The sequence below is a fragment of the Ostrinia furnacalis genome, unplaced genomic scaffold (assembly GCF_004193835.3).
Source record: "Ostrinia furnacalis isolate ACB-3 unplaced genomic scaffold, ASM419383v2 OfSCF4654, whole genome shotgun sequence".
NCBI classification, from domain to species: Eukaryota; Metazoa; Arthropoda; class Insecta; order Lepidoptera; family Crambidae; genus Ostrinia; species Ostrinia furnacalis.
In genome coordinates this window covers 183726-204399 of record NW_021134893.1, presented here as the reverse complement: position 1 = coordinate 204399, position 20674 = coordinate 183726, and the positions used below count along the sequence as shown (strand labels likewise).

At 38.0% G+C, this 20674-nt stretch overlaps 2 protein-coding genes across 2 annotated transcripts; one reads left to right on the top strand and one right to left on the bottom strand.

Moving 5' to 3' along the window:
* Nucleotides 1–879: 879 nt before the first annotated feature.
* Nucleotides 880–2849, top strand: GSTd3 (glutathione S-transferase delta 3). The gene is made up of 3 exons (XM_028314241.1): nt 880–1131; nt 1788–1993; nt 2650–2849. Exons 1-3 carry the CDS (start codon nt 895–897, stop codon nt 2759–2761), a joined length of 555 nt encoding a protein of 184 aa, XP_028170042.1. The 5' UTR covers nt 880–894; the 3' UTR covers nt 2762–2849.
* Nucleotides 2850–4384: 1535 nt separating this feature from the next.
* Nucleotides 4385–18067, bottom strand: GSTd2 (glutathione S-transferase delta 2). Its single transcript, XM_028314240.1, has 5 exons — nt 17778–18067; nt 12937–13078; nt 5877–6077; nt 5233–5438; nt 4385–4706 (listed from the first exon to the last, which is right to left on the bottom strand). Exons 2-5 carry the CDS (start codon nt 13072–13074, stop codon nt 4604–4606), a joined length of 648 nt encoding a protein of 215 aa, XP_028170041.1. The 5' UTR covers nt 13075–13078; nt 17778–18067; the 3' UTR covers nt 4385–4603.
* Between the last annotated feature and the right edge of the window lie 2607 nt (nt 18068–20674).

Genomic DNA, 20674 nt, shown 5'->3' with positions numbered 1-20674 from the left:
AGTAACTCTGCCTCTAATTCAAGCTGTTCTTTTACTTCTAATTTGATTTTTTCTATGGTGTCGTCGGAGAGTAATTTATTTCGAATTATAACTCTACGTTGATCTGCGATTCTTTGTCCCGAAACATCAAGATTGGGGTATTTAAGTCTAAACCTGTCGTATAAGTTTTTGCAGTACATGGTACGATCTGTCTCTAATTTTGTGATGTGATAGTATGTGCGCATGATGAAAGTATTTATTTCGTCATCCCATCTCATGCGCACTCTGGGTTTACCAGCCTTAGTGGTCGCAAGATTAGTGGCTCGTGCCTCTTGCGAAACATCTTCGGTTGGCGTTACTGAGCAATTATTTTGTTGCTGTGAGAATTGGGTGAACTCGCATTGTTCAGGTTTCCCACCTAAAGCAGGTCCCCCGGCAGAGGGCCGTCCACCTAAACCCCCGCCACCGATGGCTCGTATGCTGTGGCGCCCAGCATCGGCTCCAGGCGCGCCCCGGCGATCGCCCCCGGGAAGCGGCATTATACGTTTACCTTTACTTCTTAACTCCATCTTGATGGGTTTGCCCTTGCCTTGTTGGTCACCCGCATGGTAAATTCATTGCGAGTGTCCGCCCCCCACGTGGCTCAGCTGGTCGAGCTCGGACGAAAGGTTGGACTATGGGGGGCTTATTATTATTATTATTATAAAAGTGGCTAGACAACCGGCGTCTACTAAGACCGCATTTCATCCTTTAAAAAAAAGCTGCTAAATTTAGGTATGCTTGTGTTATGATGGGTATACGGTCACCTTTAGCGTCCTCTCGAATCAGCTAGACCGATGCCTAAATCTAAGGGCTAAAGCGCCTCTAATATTATTGCTGTATCTTACTCTAGTAGTCTAGTAAAAACCCAGTTAAATGGAGGAATTACTAACCACCATAATATTATGTCCCCAGCTGAACCCACAACACACAGTTCCCACTATCGTAGACGACGGTTTCTCGCTATGGGAATCGCGCGCCATCAGCAGATACCTCGTCAACAAGTACGGAGGGGAAGCCCTGTACCCTGAGGATCCGAAGGCGAGGGCTTTGGTGGACCAGAGACTGGACTTCGACTTGGGTACACTGTACCCCAGATTTGCTGCGTACTTTGTAAGTTCTTTTTACAATAGGTAAATGTGTTTTTGCCTTCTCTAAGTTGTAGCTCATTTTGAATATTTACTAGCATAGGTGTAATTAGACAACCAATAGTATTTTTCTTCTAAACGGCCTTCTATCTATACTTCTATACTTAATATTGTAAATGCGAAAGTAACTCTGTCTGTCTGTCTGTCTCGCTTTCACGCCTAAACCACTGAACCGATTTTGATGAAATTTGGCATAGAGATAGTTTGAGTCCCGGGAAAGGACATAGGATAGTTTTTATCCCGGTTTTTGAAACAGGGACGCGCGCGATAAAGTTGTTCTGTGACAGATAAATTTACACGCGGGCGAATAAGCGGGCGGAAAGCTAGTTTATTTATATAACACTTTTATTGCACACAAAAAAATAACTACGAAAGGCGAACTTAATGCCATATGACATTCTCTACCAGTTATCGTTTGGTCCAAACAGTAGTAGGCGTATTTTAGCAGACAGGGCGCGTATTTGAGTAAGGCTATGTTGGAGAGCAGTGGACTTCTAAGCTGCTACTGCTGATGATAAAGATGAAGAATATTAATTAGCTAGTTTTTTTCTTTATACCTATATTTTATTACACTGTTATGTTACTTAAATGATATTATTATATTTTGTCAATTGTCCATAGTATCCCCAAGTCTTCGGCGGTGCTCCTGCTGATGAAGCCTTGTTGAAGAAGCTGGAAGAGGCTCTCAAGTTCCTGGACACCTTCCTCGAGGGTCAGAAGTACTCGGCAGGCTCAGAACTGACCTTGGCTGACCTGTCGCTCGTGGCTACTGTGTCTACTATTGACGCTGCTGGCATATCAATCGAATCCTACCAGAATGTCAACAAGTAAGTCATCAAATGCTTTGTACTTTTAACATCGGCTATCTGCGATTTTGCGACTGTCGATGCAGCATCACAATTTCCACTTTATATAGGGTGGAAACGATAAGTGATCTCACTACATTATTTCTAAATTATACAAGATATCAAAAAACTAGTTACTGATCCTGAAAGTGCTTCATGAGCTCTATCAAACGGTACCAATAATAGGTTACAGAATAAACTGGATCTATTCGATAATTCAATGATTCCGGCTTCGGCGATTACGATAGCTGATGCTAAAAGTAGGAGCAACTGTCAAGGCATGTATCAACATTGAGGCTACAAACTCGCGGTGCATCAAACGAGCAAACTTGTATGCCTCGCAATGTCAATGTTACACGTGTTTTTTTTCTAGTGGTTTAATATTCAAGCGTTGTTTTGTTCATTCTAAAAACCTCAAAATACAGTAGGTACATCATTAATAAGGATAAGATCATTTGAATTTCCGACGAGTATCGTCACGTGTAGCAGAATAGTCAAAACCACAGTCAAAGCAAATAAGCACCTTCTATGTGAATCTTTAAATACTGAAGAATAGGCGCGTCAGTAGTCAAATCTAGAAACCTTGTGTATTATTAAATACTGATTACATTAGTTCTAAAACGTTATTTATTTTACAGGTGGTTCGAGTTGGTCAAATCTACTGCCCCCAAATACGACGAAGCGAACGGCCAAGGCGTAGAAATGTTTAGAGCCTTCGTGGCACAGCTCAAAGCCAAGACGGAGCTGTAATCGTGAGACTGGTATAGTGCATAGTTTTATATTAAGTAAATGTTTGATACATAAGTGAATAATAAATTGAAATTTAAAAGTAAATAAAGTGTCATGATTTTGCATGCGATTGCTCATCCACGATCACTGAAGGTAGATATTAGATAATATTATTATGTAGATTAGTTGTAGATATGTAGGTAGATATTATATGAAAACGAAATAGTTTATTCAGTAGGTACATAGGCCTTTTCTAGGGCACTTTTACACGCCCCAAATATAGCTTGCCCTACCACCACTTCGGGATATTCTTTTTTTATGACGCCTTCATGTATAAACACCTAAGCTGTCCTTGTACCTTGTGTAGGAGGGACAATGCAGGAAGTGGGGCTCTATAGTACTTTGATACAGAACCCCGCAATTTAATTAAACTCGTTATTTTTTTGCTTAAGGCAACAATAGACCAACGTTATCACCGTTGTCGGGGTACCACCAACGCTGCTAGTTTGATCCCCGTTGACCGCTGGATTTTTGTGGCGAACCTACTCATATCACAAGCATCTGGGGGCACGGCAGTGCCCCCACCAAGTCGAGCAAAAAAGCGGCACGGCCGTACCATCCTTTTCTCGAAGCAATTCAGGCCATTTTCGACCGCCTGTAACTTCGTTGTGGATAAAACTAGAAGGCTGAATTTTCATTAGCCATGCAGGCATTGTAAAGACACGGTATATTTAAAATTTCATTCAATTTGAACCAGTAGTTTAATAATTTTGTCACTCACTGACTCACTGACTGACTCACCGATCATCAAAATTCTAAGGCACTTCTAGCAGACATAGAAGCTTCAAAGAAGAACGGTCATCTGTGACCCAGGCCCGACAGAAACGAGACATACCTCAGTTTTTTTGTCATGTCTTAATTAGTTAAATTATATATTTTTTATATTCGAAATCTATGTATAACACCAAAATATTACCCTTTGTTTTTGTTAAGGCGTTAAGTATACAAAAACTAATACAAAATGCCTATTTATCACCAAAATTGGTAAATGTATGTACCTAAATGTCTATTACAGCTGCTATGGAATGTATCTAGGTGACCTGGAGATACAGCCGGATTATACCAAATTATTTAGTGCGATGGCCAAGTCAATAATTTATGTAAAACGTTAGAGATTTCCTGGCCTGGACATGGTATTACATGGATCTCACAACTTTTTACCGTAGAACAACTGAGTTGCGAGACTTGGTTTTTTTGACAAGTATTGTTTTTGATGGGATAATAGTTTACTGGAAGTGGTTAACAGGGGTAACTATTTAGTAATATCTATATATATAAAAGAAAGTCGTGTTAGTTACTTCGCTTATAACTCAAAAACGGCTGAACCGATTTAGCTGAAAATTGTCAGGGAGGTAGTTTAGAGCCAGGAGAAGGAGATAGGATACTTTTTATCCCGATCGAAATTAAAAAAAAGTCTGCTTATTTATTGCCATTAAGGCGGAACAAAGTTCGCCGGGTCACCTAGTTTTTAATAAAAGGTCGAGCCTTCGTCATGCCTCATTATGGCAGATTCATTTAGGTTCATTCAGTTAGATTCATATTATTTTCAGGACAGTTTAATAAGGTTTAATAACAACAACGAAATGTGTTTTTATATAATTTATTTGTGCCTTACACTTACATCATAACTTAAAAACAGTAGGTACAACTGTACAAATCGAGCAGTGATAGAATTTGGAATGAAAAACACGATGGTGGGTGCACACAAACTGACAACAACATATTTCATTTGATGATTTACGATTTTGTGACCTCTTGTGTCCACCATAAAGATTATTCAAGAAGGTAGATCCTAAGTCGGTTTTACTTCTTCAGCATGTTGTTGACCAGTTCCTTGAACGCGATCAGACCTTTGCCATTGGCCTCTTCGTATCCGGGTGCTGTGCTCTTCACTGTCTCGTACCATCTGGAAAAAAATATCGTTAGAACCTGTGTTATACTTCGGAATTGAGAGTAAAGTTCTATCGACTATGTTATATTTTTCCCCAAACTGAATCGCAATAAATCTAATTNGCTTTATTGACTGGACTAAATACATAATGTCCTTGCGTGATATTGGCTGATTTCCGATAAACCTATACTTTTTGCCCTTCAAAAGACAATCGATCTTGTATTTATGGCTAAGCTCTAGGCATATAAACTCTTATTTTAGAGTTGTGACGGGAGAAATTTAAATTCTTTATAGTATAAAAGGTACCTTAAGGGAATTAGATAGGTACATGTCTTAAATATAACTTGCCCAAAACAAAAATACAACAAGTGGATATTGTGTCAACGTTGTGGACGTCATTTGTTTTTTCAGGACACTTATGCCCGTTTTTACCACCAATCCCTAATTTTTAAGTGACCCCTATGGTAACACATAACAGAAATTTTGTTTTCAAAGGGGTAGGTAGCAACTAAACTACAACTCAGTGGGATTTGAATCTCACCTCTTAACATTAGGGTATTTGAGGAAGTTGATGTCGGATGCCTCGAAGCTGGAGACTGAGGCGATGAGACTCAGATCAGCGACTGTCAGGTTGTTGCCGGCAGCGTACTTGTGTCCCTCCAGAAATGTGTCGAACAGCTTGAGGGCATTCTCTACAGCTGTCAACTTCTCCTTGTCTGCTGGGGCGCCGCCGAACACTTGTGGGTACTGGAAGAAATATAGACAGTTTGTAATTCGCTCGACAACACTGGCACATACCATACATATTGCTTAACCTGCCTCCTGTTCTTACTGCTGTTCCTGTGTAGCCAGGACTTAACTGCCAAAAAATTGTACCAGAATCTGTTACTGGAATTACAAGCATATACTTCAGGATCAGGACCGACTCATTCGAAAAGTTTTGAGTGCATCTATAAAGATTGTACTTGCATTGAAAGCGTTTATTCGTGGGTTGGTTGGTAAAATCAAGTATGATTCTTGGAGTGATAGTTGTAAAATACCATGGTAGAACTTTAGTGACGTCGATCTTTGGCGCTTCCATCACAATTATTTTAAGACATAAAACTATGGAGTTTCGCTCCAACAACTTTATGGCAATGTCAGCTCTAGTAACTCCTGGTTTTGATTGCTACTAAAAATACTTACGAAGTATTCCGAGAACTTCTGGTACAGTGTGCCGATATCGAAGTACAGGCGTTGGTCCACCACCGCGCGCGCCTTCGGGTCCTCAGGGTACAAGGAATTGCCCTTGGCATACTTGTTCACGAGGTAGGTGATGATGGCGCGTGACTCCCAGATTGATAGCCCGTCGTCTACCAGGGTGGGCACTGTGTGTTGGGGGTTTAGCTGTGGACAATGGAAAATAGGTTTTAGAAAGAGAAATCTTGATTGATGTCTTTTCTGAACACTGTTCGATCGTTTCAGCCAAATGACGTCCACTTCTGGACAAAGACTTCCACCAAGGTTTTCCATAATGAACGGTTCTCGAATGGCGACCACGGGCTGGAAGACGTAGCGTGGGCAGGCCTCCTACTAGGTGGACCGACAATCTGGTAAAGGTCGCGGGAAGAGCCTGGACGCGGCAACGCTGGATCTTGTAATCCGGTCCTTTTCAAGGTGAGAGTAAATAGGCATTTACTGGGCAGGTCAAAGCTTTTATTCAGTACTTATTTGTTTTTCCAGGGCGCTCATATAGCTTGCCCTACCACCACTTCGGGACAGCATATGGGCCGTATGTATACCACCTTAGGCTGCATCTCACTTAACATCAGTCAGCAGGTGCGATTGCGGTCGTAACCTGTCTTTTTGTGCATTAAAAGAACTAGTTTCTTTGTGGTTGACGATTCCGGGTGAACCTCGCTTCCACCTTCGGCCTAATCGTGACGTAGATTAATAAAATCGATTTAAAAAGTTTATAGATACACACTGCGTGATATACCACAGTTGTTATCAAGGCTAGGCGGTTAGAATACCTGTACCGTGTGAAAATAACTTGGAGGAATACCTGGTAGAGTTTGTGGTTAGTTTAAAGCAACCTTGACCGTGAAAATCCCTTTACTATTGTCATAGCTATTGTGTGGTTATAATATACATAGAGCCCTAAACGACACGATGACTAGTGTTATGCAAAACTACATTTTTATTATAATCTAGCTGTGCCCGCGACTTCGTACGCGTGAAAACCAGTTTTCGCAACATTTTTCATTGTTGATCTGCTATTCTGCTCCTTTTGATTGTAGCGTGATGTTGTTGTAGCCTATAGCCTTCCTCGATAAATGGGCTATCTAACACTGAAAGAATTTTTCAAATCGGACCAGTAGTTCCGGAGATTAGCGCGTTCAAGTAAACAAACAAACTCTTCAGCTTTATAATATTAGTATTAGTATAGATGTTAGGCCTGTATTCAATACACGTCCAAATACATAATACTTTAATTAATACAAAACCTTCAAGGCTGTTAAAAATAATTTGATTCTAACAAAGCGTGGCCATAACGATTTGTTGATTGTAGATAGTTATGTTATTATAATAATGGCCCTGAAATCGATCGATACAGAAGGGCACCCTTTGCTTTCACTGACCTACTAACATTCCTCACCATAACAGGCTTTTTAAAGCCGTAAAACATGGTGTTTTGTCTATGGTTAAAGTAAAAATTTAAAGAATCGAATAGAATAGAAGACACATCTATAGGTGCACAGGATGAACATGATGGGATTTATTTATTTAATAAATTTTTAATAATAATAAATATTTAATAATTTAATAAACCAAACCTTGTATGCCCTGCTGTATGTAAAGACGTCTGATTAGGTACTTGCATCATAACCATAATATTTTCAGAACATTCTTACGTGTTTGCATACTATAATTTTACATAACTTTGTATAACTTTTTACTCGATCTCAAACAAAAATGGGAGCGAAGTTAATAATATACACACGCTATGTTTTCAGCGAAATCGAAAATGAGTTTTTTCCGTCTGTTGCCAACGAGTGGAACCGGCCACAATATTACGTAATTACAAGTTATGAACCGGTTCAAGGGAATTTTGGTACCTGCGGACAGAGTCATGATGTTTGAGTTGAATTGACTCTAAACTTTAGAGTCTAAAGGATTACTAAGATAGATTTTAAGAATTGATATCAATAGCAATCAAATTCAAAGCTAAATACCGTAATTAACTGAAGTAGATGTTAACTGATGTGTCTCCGCTGGGGCAGAAAAGTTCTTGAGTGGCGACCACGAGCTGGAAGACGTAGCGTGGGCAGGCCTCCCACTAGGTGGACCGACGATCTGGTGAAGGTCGCGGGAAGTACCTGGATGCAAGCGGCGCAGGACCGGTCTTTGTGGAAATCCTTGGGGGAGGCCTTTGTCCAGCAGTGGACGTCTTTCGGCTGAAACGAACGAACGAACGAACTAAACCTAGAATATTAAACACCATATTAGAGCAGTTAAAGTAAGCCCAAAAAATTGTTGTCAGACGTTAAAAATTCTACAATAATTGGGTTAATTAAACCTCCCAGATATAGATCTGGGAGGTCTAATTAATCACTGAATGAGTTACAATTATACTAGAAGTATAAAATAAATTGTTCAGGTGTTTGCAATTTCTGTTCTAGTCCCTGTGCTGTCTTCCAGCTAGACCAAGCTGTAGACTAAGATCGTAGCTATACAAGTTGCAATGATAAGTATCATCTGTCTCATATCACAGACAACGCATAGCTACGACAATGCCTAATTTATAATATTTTGTATTGAACAGCCTTGAACTTGAATTCGTAGTCTTCGTGTGAATACTAGTTAATGTGGAATCGCCTTGTGAATACTAATTTTGGAAAGCCATAAAAGAGATTGGTCGACCGCCCAAAAGTGCCCATTTTATAATATTCCTTTTGAGGCTAGAGCGTTTGTTAAAGTTATATTAGTAGTTAGTTTTAGTTTATAGTTAGGTTTTATTGTTGAATTGATAACAATATTTACTTTTTAAGCCAATAGGTATAATAATATGTAGTTACTACCTAACATGTTTTAAAAATATATTAGAACCTCTACCTACGGTGGGGTACTTGACAACAAACATATTTTATAACCATGTAGGTAAATAAAGATAACTAAACCACAGGAAAAAGCCTTTGAAAACGTAAGTGTTAATGCTATTTGTAGTAGTTTATTTGCGGCACTTTATCATACAGTAAATATTGTTTATTTCCCTCTAAGCATCATTGTTTGTAACTAGGTACGCGGGTTCTACGAAAGCAACTTCACGCAGTAATTCCAATAAAATAGGTGTTTACGAAAATATTTTAAGATTCTTTGAGATTATCAAGCAGTAAATAAATAAATAAATAATAAATAAATAAATCTTTGGACAATTTCACACAGCGCCAGCTAGCCCCAAAGTAAGCAACTTAATGCTTGTGTTATGGGTGCTAGCTTAACGGATATACTACTTATATACTTTTTTTTTTAAATACATAAATATTATACATAGTCACACCCAGACCCGTCACAGAAATTAAAATTTATCATTTCAATTTCTGCCCGACCGGGAATCGAACCCGGGACCTCTCGGCATAGTACTCCGTTCTGAACCACTACACCAAACGGCCGACTAAGTAGTTAGTATGATGTTTATAATAATGACCCTGTAGTGGGCTTGGTGTCGTGCATTGCGGGAGAACATTATCCAGTCCAGCGGTGGGCAACTGTTAACTGATGATTGAAGAGACGTTGGTAAACTTATTGAGTCTTTAAATAAAAAGTACACATAAGAACTTAATTTACTCTATGTATACTAGTAGAACGTAACGTAATGAATGTAACGAAAGACTCGTTACGCATCTAGATTAGAGTGTGTGGTCCTATTATTATTCTGTGGTCCTACTACATCTCATTATAGCGTGACAAAACCCACTAAGTACTTTACAACTTTGCTCCCATAAAGGTTCGTTGCCCTGCGAATTCCAGCTGCAGTATTACATCACGTACTATTTGGCCTTGGTTTCCCATTCTGCAATTTAATACCTAAAAGCAATTGACCAAAGTGCATATTCGTTTATACCCTTATGGGAATTGGATAGGAAACGCTGGCTATTAGCCAAGTTATTTAGACACGAAGGAAATCTCATTAAAATCAGTAAAGCTTCTCAGTTAAATGTATGAGAGAAGTTGTTCGTTCATATCTTTTTAATCTAGTGATAGATTTTAGAGCAGTAGTATTAATACTACAGCTACTACTTGTACAACTATGTGCATCGATACTCGTTTGAGTTGTCGAATGAAAAAATATTTTCAGTCAAGTGATTTCTTTAGAATTATAAAGTAAAATATAATCATAAGAATCATACATCTAATATATTGATTAAATTATTAAAATAATGAATAAAATAAGTAGGTATCCTAAAAATGCGTGCGCGTGGATGTCTTAAACACTGATCTTTATTTTTACAAATATTATTTACATCATTTCAAGAACTAAAATTTCATAGTTAATTCAATTAAAATACTAATTATGGCATTTAAAGCAACAAATTGAAATAGGCTAGTTGCCTAAAAAAATTTTTTTAGTCCGTAATGTTTAATATCAAAAAATATTGGACACATATATTTTTATTTGTCAATCTAACAAATAATTACATAGTTATGGTGCGTTGAAGTTGCGCACGACGTCACAACGTGCGGCATTTTTAAGCAAGCGTTGACGTCACGGGCCTCTTCTTATGAACTTTGGGGCGCTTTATCTCTTTAAATTTTCATTAGTTTGAAAAAGTGAAAAATACGTGTAGAGTATTTTTTGATAATTTAACTGGCGGACTAATTAAAACTCTTGCTTTTTGACCCAGGCAACATCCCCATTGAAGATGTAAAATGTGTATGTGTAGGTTCGATCCCTCTTCTATTTCCTTCCCTATTATTGTTTGTTTTATCTTCCTTCGGGTAAAACTAATCAGGGTGTCCACATTCTGGAAAGTCAGGGAAAGTCAGGGAAAAGTCAGGGAAGCTCATAGCAGTCAGGGAAAGTCAGTGAAATAGAGGGGTCACCTGGAAAGTCAGGGAAACATTGAGATTTTGTCTACCAAAACACTGTTTGTCTCCCGAAATTTCTCAGTGATTGTAAAATGAGGGATTTAATTATTTATGCTCTAGAAATACCTTTGATCTTGACTATCGAAGCATTTTTTTTTCAGGTTTGGAGTGATCTACATTATGACTTTGTTTTTAGTCATAATTATATTACTCCTTTTTAGTTTTTTATCTAATGAAGTGGATTGATCTAAATTATGACATAATTTTGTTCATAATAAGATTACTTTCATATAGTTTTTTTTTTCAGGATTAGAGTGATCTATGTTATGATTTTTTTTGTCATAACTAGATTACTCCTTTTTGTTTTAATAGTTGTACTTTTTTGTTTCAGTAAAATGATACATTTTCTATTGTCGATGTGAAAGTGCAACTTATAACTTATGTTTATTTATATTTTTTTTATAATTATTTATTGATTTGATTACACTGGTCAACACATGTTTTTTTTCCTTTAATTTTTTTTCTGTTATTGGGTATTTCTATGGCCCTGATTTTGAAAAAAATACTGGGAGATCGCCAACAGCTTTACTTTTTAAAATATAGAGTTTTNCGTGGTAATGTAAAATATCATAAGGGGTGTCAATTTTCGTTGAATTTCATAATTTATTGTGTAAGTTAAAAAATAATTGAGATAGATTTTTTTCCTTATTTTTCCTAAAGTAGTCATGACTATGTCCATCCTGTGGCGTCGGCTTATCCTTGAATTCTGGGACACGTTGTATACATAGTTGGTCAGGGAATTTTGAAAAAAATGTCAGGGAAAGTCAGGGAAAAGTCAGGGAATTTTTTCGAACATTTGCAGTGGACACCCTGACTAATACTTAATTAAAGTAAATTCGATAGATGGTATGAGGTAGGCTTTGATAAATGTTACTACTTTTGTTTTTTGTAGAAGTGTAGGTAGGTACCTAAATCGAAAAGTCATCATTGAGTGATAAAATAGTAACATGGTGCAATAATCAAATACTTACATATTGTATTTGTTATCTCCATAAAATCACTCTTACTTCGATAACCCACTGTTGTCAAGCATGACTTTTATTTTGTAAATTAGTTCAGCATGACTTGTGAGATATTAGTTAAAACAATTAACTACAAATAGGTATTTACAAATTGTTGCGCTATTGTTTCATCAGCAATCGTACTCATCACCCTTCATCTATGGTTGAATGAATAGTTCACACAGAGCTGTGCATTCTCCTGATGAGTTGTAGTAGACAGTTCATATTGGAGAATATTCAAAAAAATTGCTTTTTAAAGCATAATATGTTAAATTTAGCAGGCCTCCTACTAGGTGGACCGACGATCTGGTAAAGGTCGCGGGAAGAGCCTGGATGCGGGCAGCGCAGGACCGTTCATTGTGGAAAACCTTGGGGGAGGCCTTTGTCCAGCAGTGGACGTCATTTGGCTGAAACGAATGAACGATGTTAAATTCAGTATTGTATCAAATATCAATTTTTTTATCCACAACGAGAAAGCTCTTGGCCTGTATCTCACCTGATGGTAAGTGACGATCAGGCCGAAGGTGGAAGCGAGCTTCACCCGGAATCCTCAACCACGGAGGAACTGGCTATCTTACCTCTAACTGTCGGAACACAACAATGTTACTATCTATTTGTTACTTTTGAACCCTTTTTCGTCGGGAGTTTGTATGACGCAGATTCTCTAGCGCAGCGGTTCCCGAATGGTGGTCCGCGGAACCCTGGGGTTCCGTGGAAAGGCCGCAAAGGTTCCGTAAAAAATATTATCCCACGTTTCGTGACCGACGTTGTTCGCTCGCACCGACTTGTTTACGCACAAGGGAGGGGCAGGGCGTGCGGGCGGAGTAGAAGGGGGTTCCGCTAGGAAAAGTATAATCAATTAGGGTTCCTTGACAAAATAAACATTGGGAAACCCTTCTCTAGCGTAGGGTCAAAGGAGTGTTGATGTTGTCCTAATGGATCAGGTGTTGTACCTATTTGGAAAATGGTCTATCCATATACGCCGTCGAGTTATGTGGACCTTCTCAATAAAAACTGGAGCTACTCACTAAAAACTGCTGCGTTTTCACTATCGCTAAATGGAGGACGTGGTCTTCTCTCCCTACTCTTTCGTAGGCTGTCGTATTCGGACCTACCTTCAGGTACTCTGGCTTGAGGTGCTCCCCATGGTGGAGGTCCACCAGTTTGAGGTTGAGGTTTATGTTTAGCGCTCTGGCGGTCAGCAGAACCGCGCGGCAAGGGGCGGATCCGGGCACGTAGTACAGGTCTGGCATGGTGCTGGAAGAATAGTAATAGTTAGAATTGCTGGATAGTCGGAGAAGTGAAATATGCTGGGGAAGATCGCAAGTCTTTGGTTTTACTCTGGATCGAATGATAGGACCAGTTAGAATTGGCAGATGATCGGAGAAATGAAATATACTGGGGACGATCGGCAGTCTTTCGTTTTACTCTGGAATGATAGGACCCGTTACAATGAGGGCTATCGTTTTTATACTTAACAGTTGGCACCCCTGGCGATTGACAGGACCTTACTCTACAGTGGCGCCATCTTGATGAGCGCAACTACCATAGTCCTCCTACCACTTTCGCGCTCACCAGCCGGCGCCACTGTCTTCGCTACTAGCAAGTGACAGGACCTTACTCTACAGTGGCGCCAACTGGTGAGCGCTAAAACGATAGCCCTCATTGCCAGATGATCAGAGAAGTTTAATATGCTGGAGAAGATCGAAAGTCTTTCTTCTTACTGCGAAGTCCAGATTAAGTACATATCGAAAAAGTAAGGCATAAGAAAACTTGAAATGGCGTGAAAAGGTTTGACGCAGTACGCAGACCGTCCCATTTACATTTCGTCACGAAGTCATAAATGGTTCCATTCGCACTCGAATGCAAAAGGACGGGCTGCCAAAAAATGGTCTGTCAAACCCGGCGTGAATGGAAGTGTGTGTCCATATCATACCGAGCGTAATAGCACCGTAAGAAATCAAGATTAAAGAGGTAAAATGTCAAGTCAAGAATTATTTTACGATGGTCTAGCTTTTGCTGAATACCTAAAAGGTATAAAGGTGACTCCTTATTGATTGCCAGGGTTTCATGACAAACATTTAGTAAGTGCTGATAAGAATCGCAAAGACAAACACAGACACCAATGGCAGTCGGTTAAAAAACATAAATATTTTTGCAGTAACTCGTTAGGTAAAATGACTCATTCATGGAACCATTACTCAACACAAACTCATAATAGGCCTGCCTGCATTTTTATTCTGAATGGTCTCGCTAGTTGGTCTAATTTAATTGTTATACAGCTATTCTCCATTATGCTACGGCTACGGGCCTAGGCTATTCAAGTCTGGCCTACCTACAATTTTGCGAGTTTTCCCCTCCTGAAAATGTGTCACGTTTTTTTTAATTGTACTTGTAAAGAATTTGCTGCATACTTGTTGCTAGTGAATGCCACCAATCGAATTTTCATGACAATCGAATTGCACGGAAGCAATCGATATCCAATCGGTTCCAGTTCACCATTCAACCGATTCGTAGCAAAGGTCACGTAAAAGGCTTTACTTTTATCAACAAAGAAAAATTCGGGGCAAGTTCGTTTGACAAACATTGAGGTGTTATTACTGGTCAAGGTCTCTCCTGATTGATGTATAACAACAAGGTGCCTAAATGAATGACGTGGGAGTGTGGGAGCAAGGCAATTTTAGTAATGGTACCTCGTACATATACGACTGGTGTTACAAAAGGTAATAACAAACACTTCATTTGGAAATGGTCACACATATGAACAAGCAACACTAAAGTTAATAGCTAGCTAACACATTTTATTGGACGTTATTATTCATTAAGTTTAACACGGTAAATACTTAATGCTTTTTTATGTATGACACATACAGGCAGCAAAAGCTCAAAATGTGTAACTTTTCGTTAAAAGAACTTACAGTGTCATGATTATAAATTAAAACTTTTAACTTGTCAGTTCTGTTGCTCAGTTAAAAAAACTTTAGCATTGCATGACGCACACGCGTGGACTTCGTTTTACTCCCTTAGGGGTTGAACTTTACAAAATCCCTTCTTAGGGTCTACGTCATAAAAGGAACTCCCATGCAAAATTTGAGACTCCTAGCACTTTAGTTTCTGAGATTTCGTGAGTGAGTCAGTCAATGAGTGACATTTCGCTTTTATAGATATAGGTAACTAGATTCACACGGAAATATTGATTCGTGTCTTGTTGTTCTACCTAGGAACTAATACAAAATAACTCCTCATTCTACAAATGAATTATCTTAGTTGATGATATTCTTAGGTCATTATATCACTACAGACTGTTTATGTCAAGCCCAATCATACGAGTACATTACAATCAGTTAACGAGTGTCTGTTAAAATACCCATAACTACATGTTAACAAGTAGGTACTACTTGAACAATGAGTATTCATCAATTGAGTTCTAACGTTAATGGTGGAAATAAAAACCATAAGCTATGTGTAGAAATAATACACAAGTACCACATAGCTCTACCAGTACCTAATAAACATTGTAGAGATTGTACAGTATGTCCCGAGGTGGGTCACCACGACCAAGGCCGATGTCAATTACCGGTTAGTCATGCAAAAAGCTATGAGAAAAACCGGATAATGACTGGCGAATTCTTTTGTTACTATTAAGCTAACTCTATGCCTACTCCACGTCATCTGTGGGTTAGTTTTAGAACCCTAGTGGTGGCAAACAGATTATAATCTGGCCAGTATCACAGAATAAGTCCAGTATGTGCCAAGGGCTTTGCAAATTTGTAAATATGCGCATGCAATCTCAGGATTTGCCATTTGTTTTTGCGTAAATTGTGATAACTGATAACTCGAATGCGCTACACACTTGCGGGGAAAAAGGTTTCATTTACATTTCTAGTGAAAACACACGCAATAAACTTAATAATGAAATATTAGTTAATCCATTAATCCGTCATATTCCATTAGTGACATTCAGGACATTATTAAAACGGATTAACCACCACTCCCACGCACGTTTGATTGAACTATTAAAATATCAATTATGTAGTTATGGTAAGTTGTAAACAAAAAAAATATTGGAACTGAGTAGGAAATGTAAATTCCAATTTTTTTGTTACCTTTATGAATTTGGAAAAAAACGATTTCCTGGTTCAAGTCTCGATGATTTGGTTACTTAGGCCATACTTAGATGTTCGGTAACTAATCCGGAATCAAACCTGGGACTGTTGCCTCTATCTATCTCTATCCAAACGAGCATTTATTACCTACGTAGTAGGTATAACATGACGTGTATTTATGTACCTACTGCCATACACAAAACAAACGAAAAAGATTACACAAAATTACATTATTGACCTTGGTAAAGCGCGATAAAAACATTTGAAAACACAAGTCTAGCTAATGGTTAAAGAAACGCTGTGGTTATTCGTAGCTCGGATCAGATTCAGAGAAAATTATAATAAGCTTAAACTTCAGTTAAAGTTAATGACAATAATAAGGAAGACAACATTAGTGAATTAGCAGGAAAATGTAATCTGATGTCCTGTTGACTTTATAGCAGCATTCCTATTTCATTTCATCACAATAATGTGGATATTGAAAGTAATCATCAGTTTTGCTTTTGTTAGCCATGACCATAATATCGTATTAAACATGCCAGCAGTTTCACAAGGGAACGTTTATATTTCCGAATATTCTTCTGTATGTTTCCGCAGACAAATGGGCGTCTAGCCATCTGCCAACAAACAAAAACGCCGGCCGGCCGGCCTTTCTGGAAAAACCCATGATCCACTCAACGATTGCATCAATTACACAATCTTGTGTTCTACACACGCACCCATACCACTTTAAACACAGTAATTAGCAGAATATTATGTAGTAACTAAACGAATAATACCTACTCTTAGGTCTCTGTTTATTTTGAAGTTTTCCTGAAAGTGTGGAGCAGTCTTTTAGAATAATGCCCGTTTTCACCATCAATCCCTAATTTTTAAGTCACCCCTATGTAAACAAAATTCCTGTTATTTGTTACTATAGGGGTCACTTAAAAATTAGGGATAGATGGTGAAAATAGGCTTAAGAGTCCTAAAATAGTTTTGTAGTAGGTAGGTGTACTCATATTTTCGTAGCACATAACGAATTGGGATACATTAATATTGTCGATTTAGATTAGGTCCTTGAAAATAACTCAAAATTCGTGCCCAATTAATTTTTACAATACAAAAACTGTGACTGTAAATGCTAATCCTTTTAACTTGTCATGTCTTTTTTTTTCGGAAATTGATATGTTATTTTGCCCAATGACGTGTGTTGTGCTCAAAAAACATAGTTTTAGTAATTACTTATGCATTGTGTGTCTTTGTACCTACGATAAAATTAATTAGACTATCAACTCAAAATGGTTTTGCGTGGGGAAAATAATTAAGAGTCAGTGATGTCAATATTTTTGGAAAGTTAACTGGAGCACTTGGAACTCGACAAACACCTTTCACTCGTATTGTTTGGGAGCAAGCCTTACTAAGTACCCACATTACTACAATACAGAAAAGATGTGATTATTTTTAGACTACTAATACAAAATATTTTGAATAATTTTAAACGAATTGATGAAAAGAGGCGCAACTGTAGAGATTATGAAAAATATTAAAAGTAATCAGGGAGGTAGCTTAGAGCCAGGAGAAGGACATAGGATACTTTTTATCCCGTTCGAAATTAAAAAAAAAGTCTGCTTATTTATTGCCATTAAGGCGGAACAAAGTTCGCCGGGTCAGCTAGTTTTAATAAAAATCAAAGTGAAAGCTCGCCGCTTGGTGAAACAATTTTTAAAATATCCCGAAAATAATTCCAGTTTTTAATTGGGCTTGATGACCAAACCAAACATCCATAAAATATCAAATCACGTGTTTCAATTTAATACTGTCGGTTATAACTTATACCGTTATATTTTAAAAATAAAAACTAAACTCACCTTAGAAAAGGTTTGTTTTTAAAAAGTTATGAAACAGAAGCGCACCGGTCACTGTACACAGAGTAACTGCGGCGCGGTAGTGGAGGGAACGCTTATATACCAGCAGTGGCGGCGTTATAAACACAGATATCAGATATTCAGTGTTCTCCAGGTTTTTCCTACTCTTCATGATTCAGGGACTATTTGGGAACGGTCAACTTCCCGTTATTTCTATAGAAATATAATTTCCCCCTAAACTTGGGCGTGGCTATAGGAAATAACGGGATGTTAATATTAATTTGCTATGTGCGTTCCCCCATATCATATGGTAGGTACTGTAGCATGGTGCTTGTTAATCATGACTTGACATTAACAATCATCATGACTAAATTATTTACCGAGTACAAAAATAATCATATTGAATACTTCATTACTTACGTGGTTTTAACGGTCCTCCTACTCGAAAATTCTCAAACGATAATGTAACAATGATGAAAGTTAGTTAGGATGTTAAAAAAACGATTTAATTGATCGTAAAATTAGATCAATACTGTGATAATAACGGTATTAACAGAGAGCAGTTCAAATAAGTAGCTGCATGTAGGAGTAGATTAAAACTCATGTATGTATTATTACTATTTATTATGTTAACTGTTAAAAATAGCTGTTGGGGGAGTAGGTACGATATTGTGATAAAAATTTAAAATACTGTCTTTCAAGGTTTCTGACTGGATATCACATAAGTATTCATTACTTGTTTTTGTGTATCATATAGGTACCTACTTAGGATGACTTTGCAAGTAGCTATCTTAGCCCCTCATTTACATTTTAATTACATGAAATGTGTGTTATTCATAAATACGATAGTTTCATGACAAGATAGTTTGGTGAACAATTCTGAAACTTAGAAAATTACCTGAACTCACTAAATCCCAAATTGTGGTGTGCTCACTCGTGCGTGATACAAGCATATTTAGCTTAGTAAGAGGGGCTAACGGGACTTTAAAAAAATATATCACTTAATTATTGAAGTTTCTGGAGCAACCACGGTCACCTAACCTGGCCTCCAGACTCCGTCCTTCCCGTGGTCAATGCCTGCCAGTGTCGGGTGTCGGAGGACGACCGGTCGGCCGTCAGCCGCCCGTGACGGACAAGGAACACCAGCAACAGGCCAGTTCCCTGTAGTGTTCAGGGATGTGTGACCTCCACTTTGCAAACAAAACAGCTGGTTGGTTTAAGTACGAGTATTGTCGAATAAGCAATATAATTTTGAATCCGAGCAACTGCACTCAGGAAGATTTGATGAATGCTGCTGACAACGCCACTCTTGTGGCTTGTGGCTGAGTTTTGTGCTGACACTGTGTAGGTTTGCTGTCGACACAAAAAGAAGAATTTAAATGTGAGGCTGATGAAATAACCAACCGGTCTAGAATGCCCGCCATGATATACTAGAATCGGTTTTAGTGTAGATTCATAAATCTATGAAAATTAACTTTAACTGTAGTGTAAAAATGTCCTTAGGCCTTAGAGATCTCATTTTAACCATGAGATTGATCATATTGTTTCTATGCTTCGACAACCTGTTTCTTTCTTTCTTTCAAAGAACTTCCGATTTTGTGTAGAGCAAGGCTTTTGACATCGTGTTCGTGCACTATGAAGAAACATGTTCGTCCGTTCTGCTATTTGATTTTTTCATTGTTATTTCGGCCTATTTGTAATATCTAACTCTCTTACTGTAGGTACTCGTTCCTTACTTACTCTGAGCTTGTTTGAAGGACTGTGGATATCAAGCTACCTACTGAAGGTGCTTTATCCAACTGTACCTAAGTAAGTAGCTAGTAGGTAGTAGCCTATTGTGAAATTTACCTATCGTCTACCTATTTTGGATCTATACTTAATAAACCTTGTAGTATCGACCAACCTACCGACCTAAATGTAGGCATTCTTATTTTACTTATGTAGGCACTTACTTAACATTATTGTTTAACGATTTGAGGATTGAAGAGCATTACGATTTATAAACATTGAAGTAGATAATACCTATCTAAAAATGCGTTTACACATTATCTCGCATGGGCATATTTACCTACCTAAGTATTTAAAAGTTGATGGATTTCCCTATTACTACACACTACAGTAATAGAATGGGCCCTAATCGAATTGATGACGTGTGAATGACGATGACTCACAAATGAGGGTGAGTGATATGGAATTTCAGATCATTTCTATGATCTGAGTATGGAATCAACGCTGTACTTTTGCGGTTTTTTGGAAGGCTTGACTGTTGAACCCACGACCCGCAAATCTGGCTTAGATGATCAAGAAATTGGTTCGTCATGGTCCAAAAGTTGGGATTGGGCAAGAAAATGACTTGATTGTTTCTGTCAAGTGTTCACTGGAAGAAACCCAGTGGTGCGACGATTTGCAATTTTAAATTGAATAAATGTTTCCTACCTAACTACTTACAAAGCTTCTGGCTTCGTTTGGTTTTGTTGCAATTGAAATCCCGCGAGCAAACATGTTTCAATGAATCATTGCTACATACATTCGAAAAGGAGAATATAATCAATCATAATAAATGACTGATGCCAAGATGTAAGTACGTAAAGGTATAATTTATATCATTTTGACTACGTAGATGCAGTGAAGCGATCACAAATTTATTCGTGCCTAAGATGCGCGTAACTTAGATAAGGATAACACATTTGCGACATGGTGGCTGCCTAAATAATTATGTAATTTGTTTTATTTAAAATTAAAAGCTTTTAATAAGAATGTTTTCTATATTAATACCGGCATTTGTATTCATTCAATTAGATAATATAACGTTACTTCGTTATTCAGATTTGTTGTATAATCTCCACTTTCATTGCCTAGCATGAAATTTAAAAGTTTAATCTGTCACAGCTGATGAAATG

What these genes read in the sequence shown, in the direction of transcription:
- GSTd3 (XM_028314241.1), top strand. Translation starts at nt 895, where the DNA reads ATGGAGGAATTACTAACCACCATAATATTATGTCCCCAGCTGAACCCA. An exon ending in CCAGATTTGCTGCGTACTTT is followed by an intron (nt 1,132 to 1,787) that starts GTAAGTTCTTTT and finishes AATTGTCCATAG; the next exon opens with TATCCCCAAGTCTTCGGCGG. An exon ending in TCCTACCAGAATGTCAACAA is followed by an intron (nt 1,994 to 2,649) that starts GTAAGTCATCAA and finishes TTTATTTTACAG; the next exon opens with GTGGTTCGAGTTGGTCAAAT.
- GSTd2 (XM_028314240.1), bottom strand. Translation starts at nt 13,074, where the DNA reads ATGCCAGACCTGTACTACGTGCCCGGATCCGCCCCTTGCCGCGCGGTT. An exon ending in TCAAGCCAGAGTACCTGAAG is followed by an intron (nt 6,078 to 12,936) that starts GTAGGTCCGAAT and finishes CATTGTCCACAG; the next exon opens with CTAAACCCCCAACACACAGT. An exon ending in AGAAGTTCTCGGAATACTTC is followed by an intron (nt 5,439 to 5,876) that starts GTAAGTATTTTT and finishes TATTTCTTCCAG; the next exon opens with TACCCACAAGTGTTCGGCGG.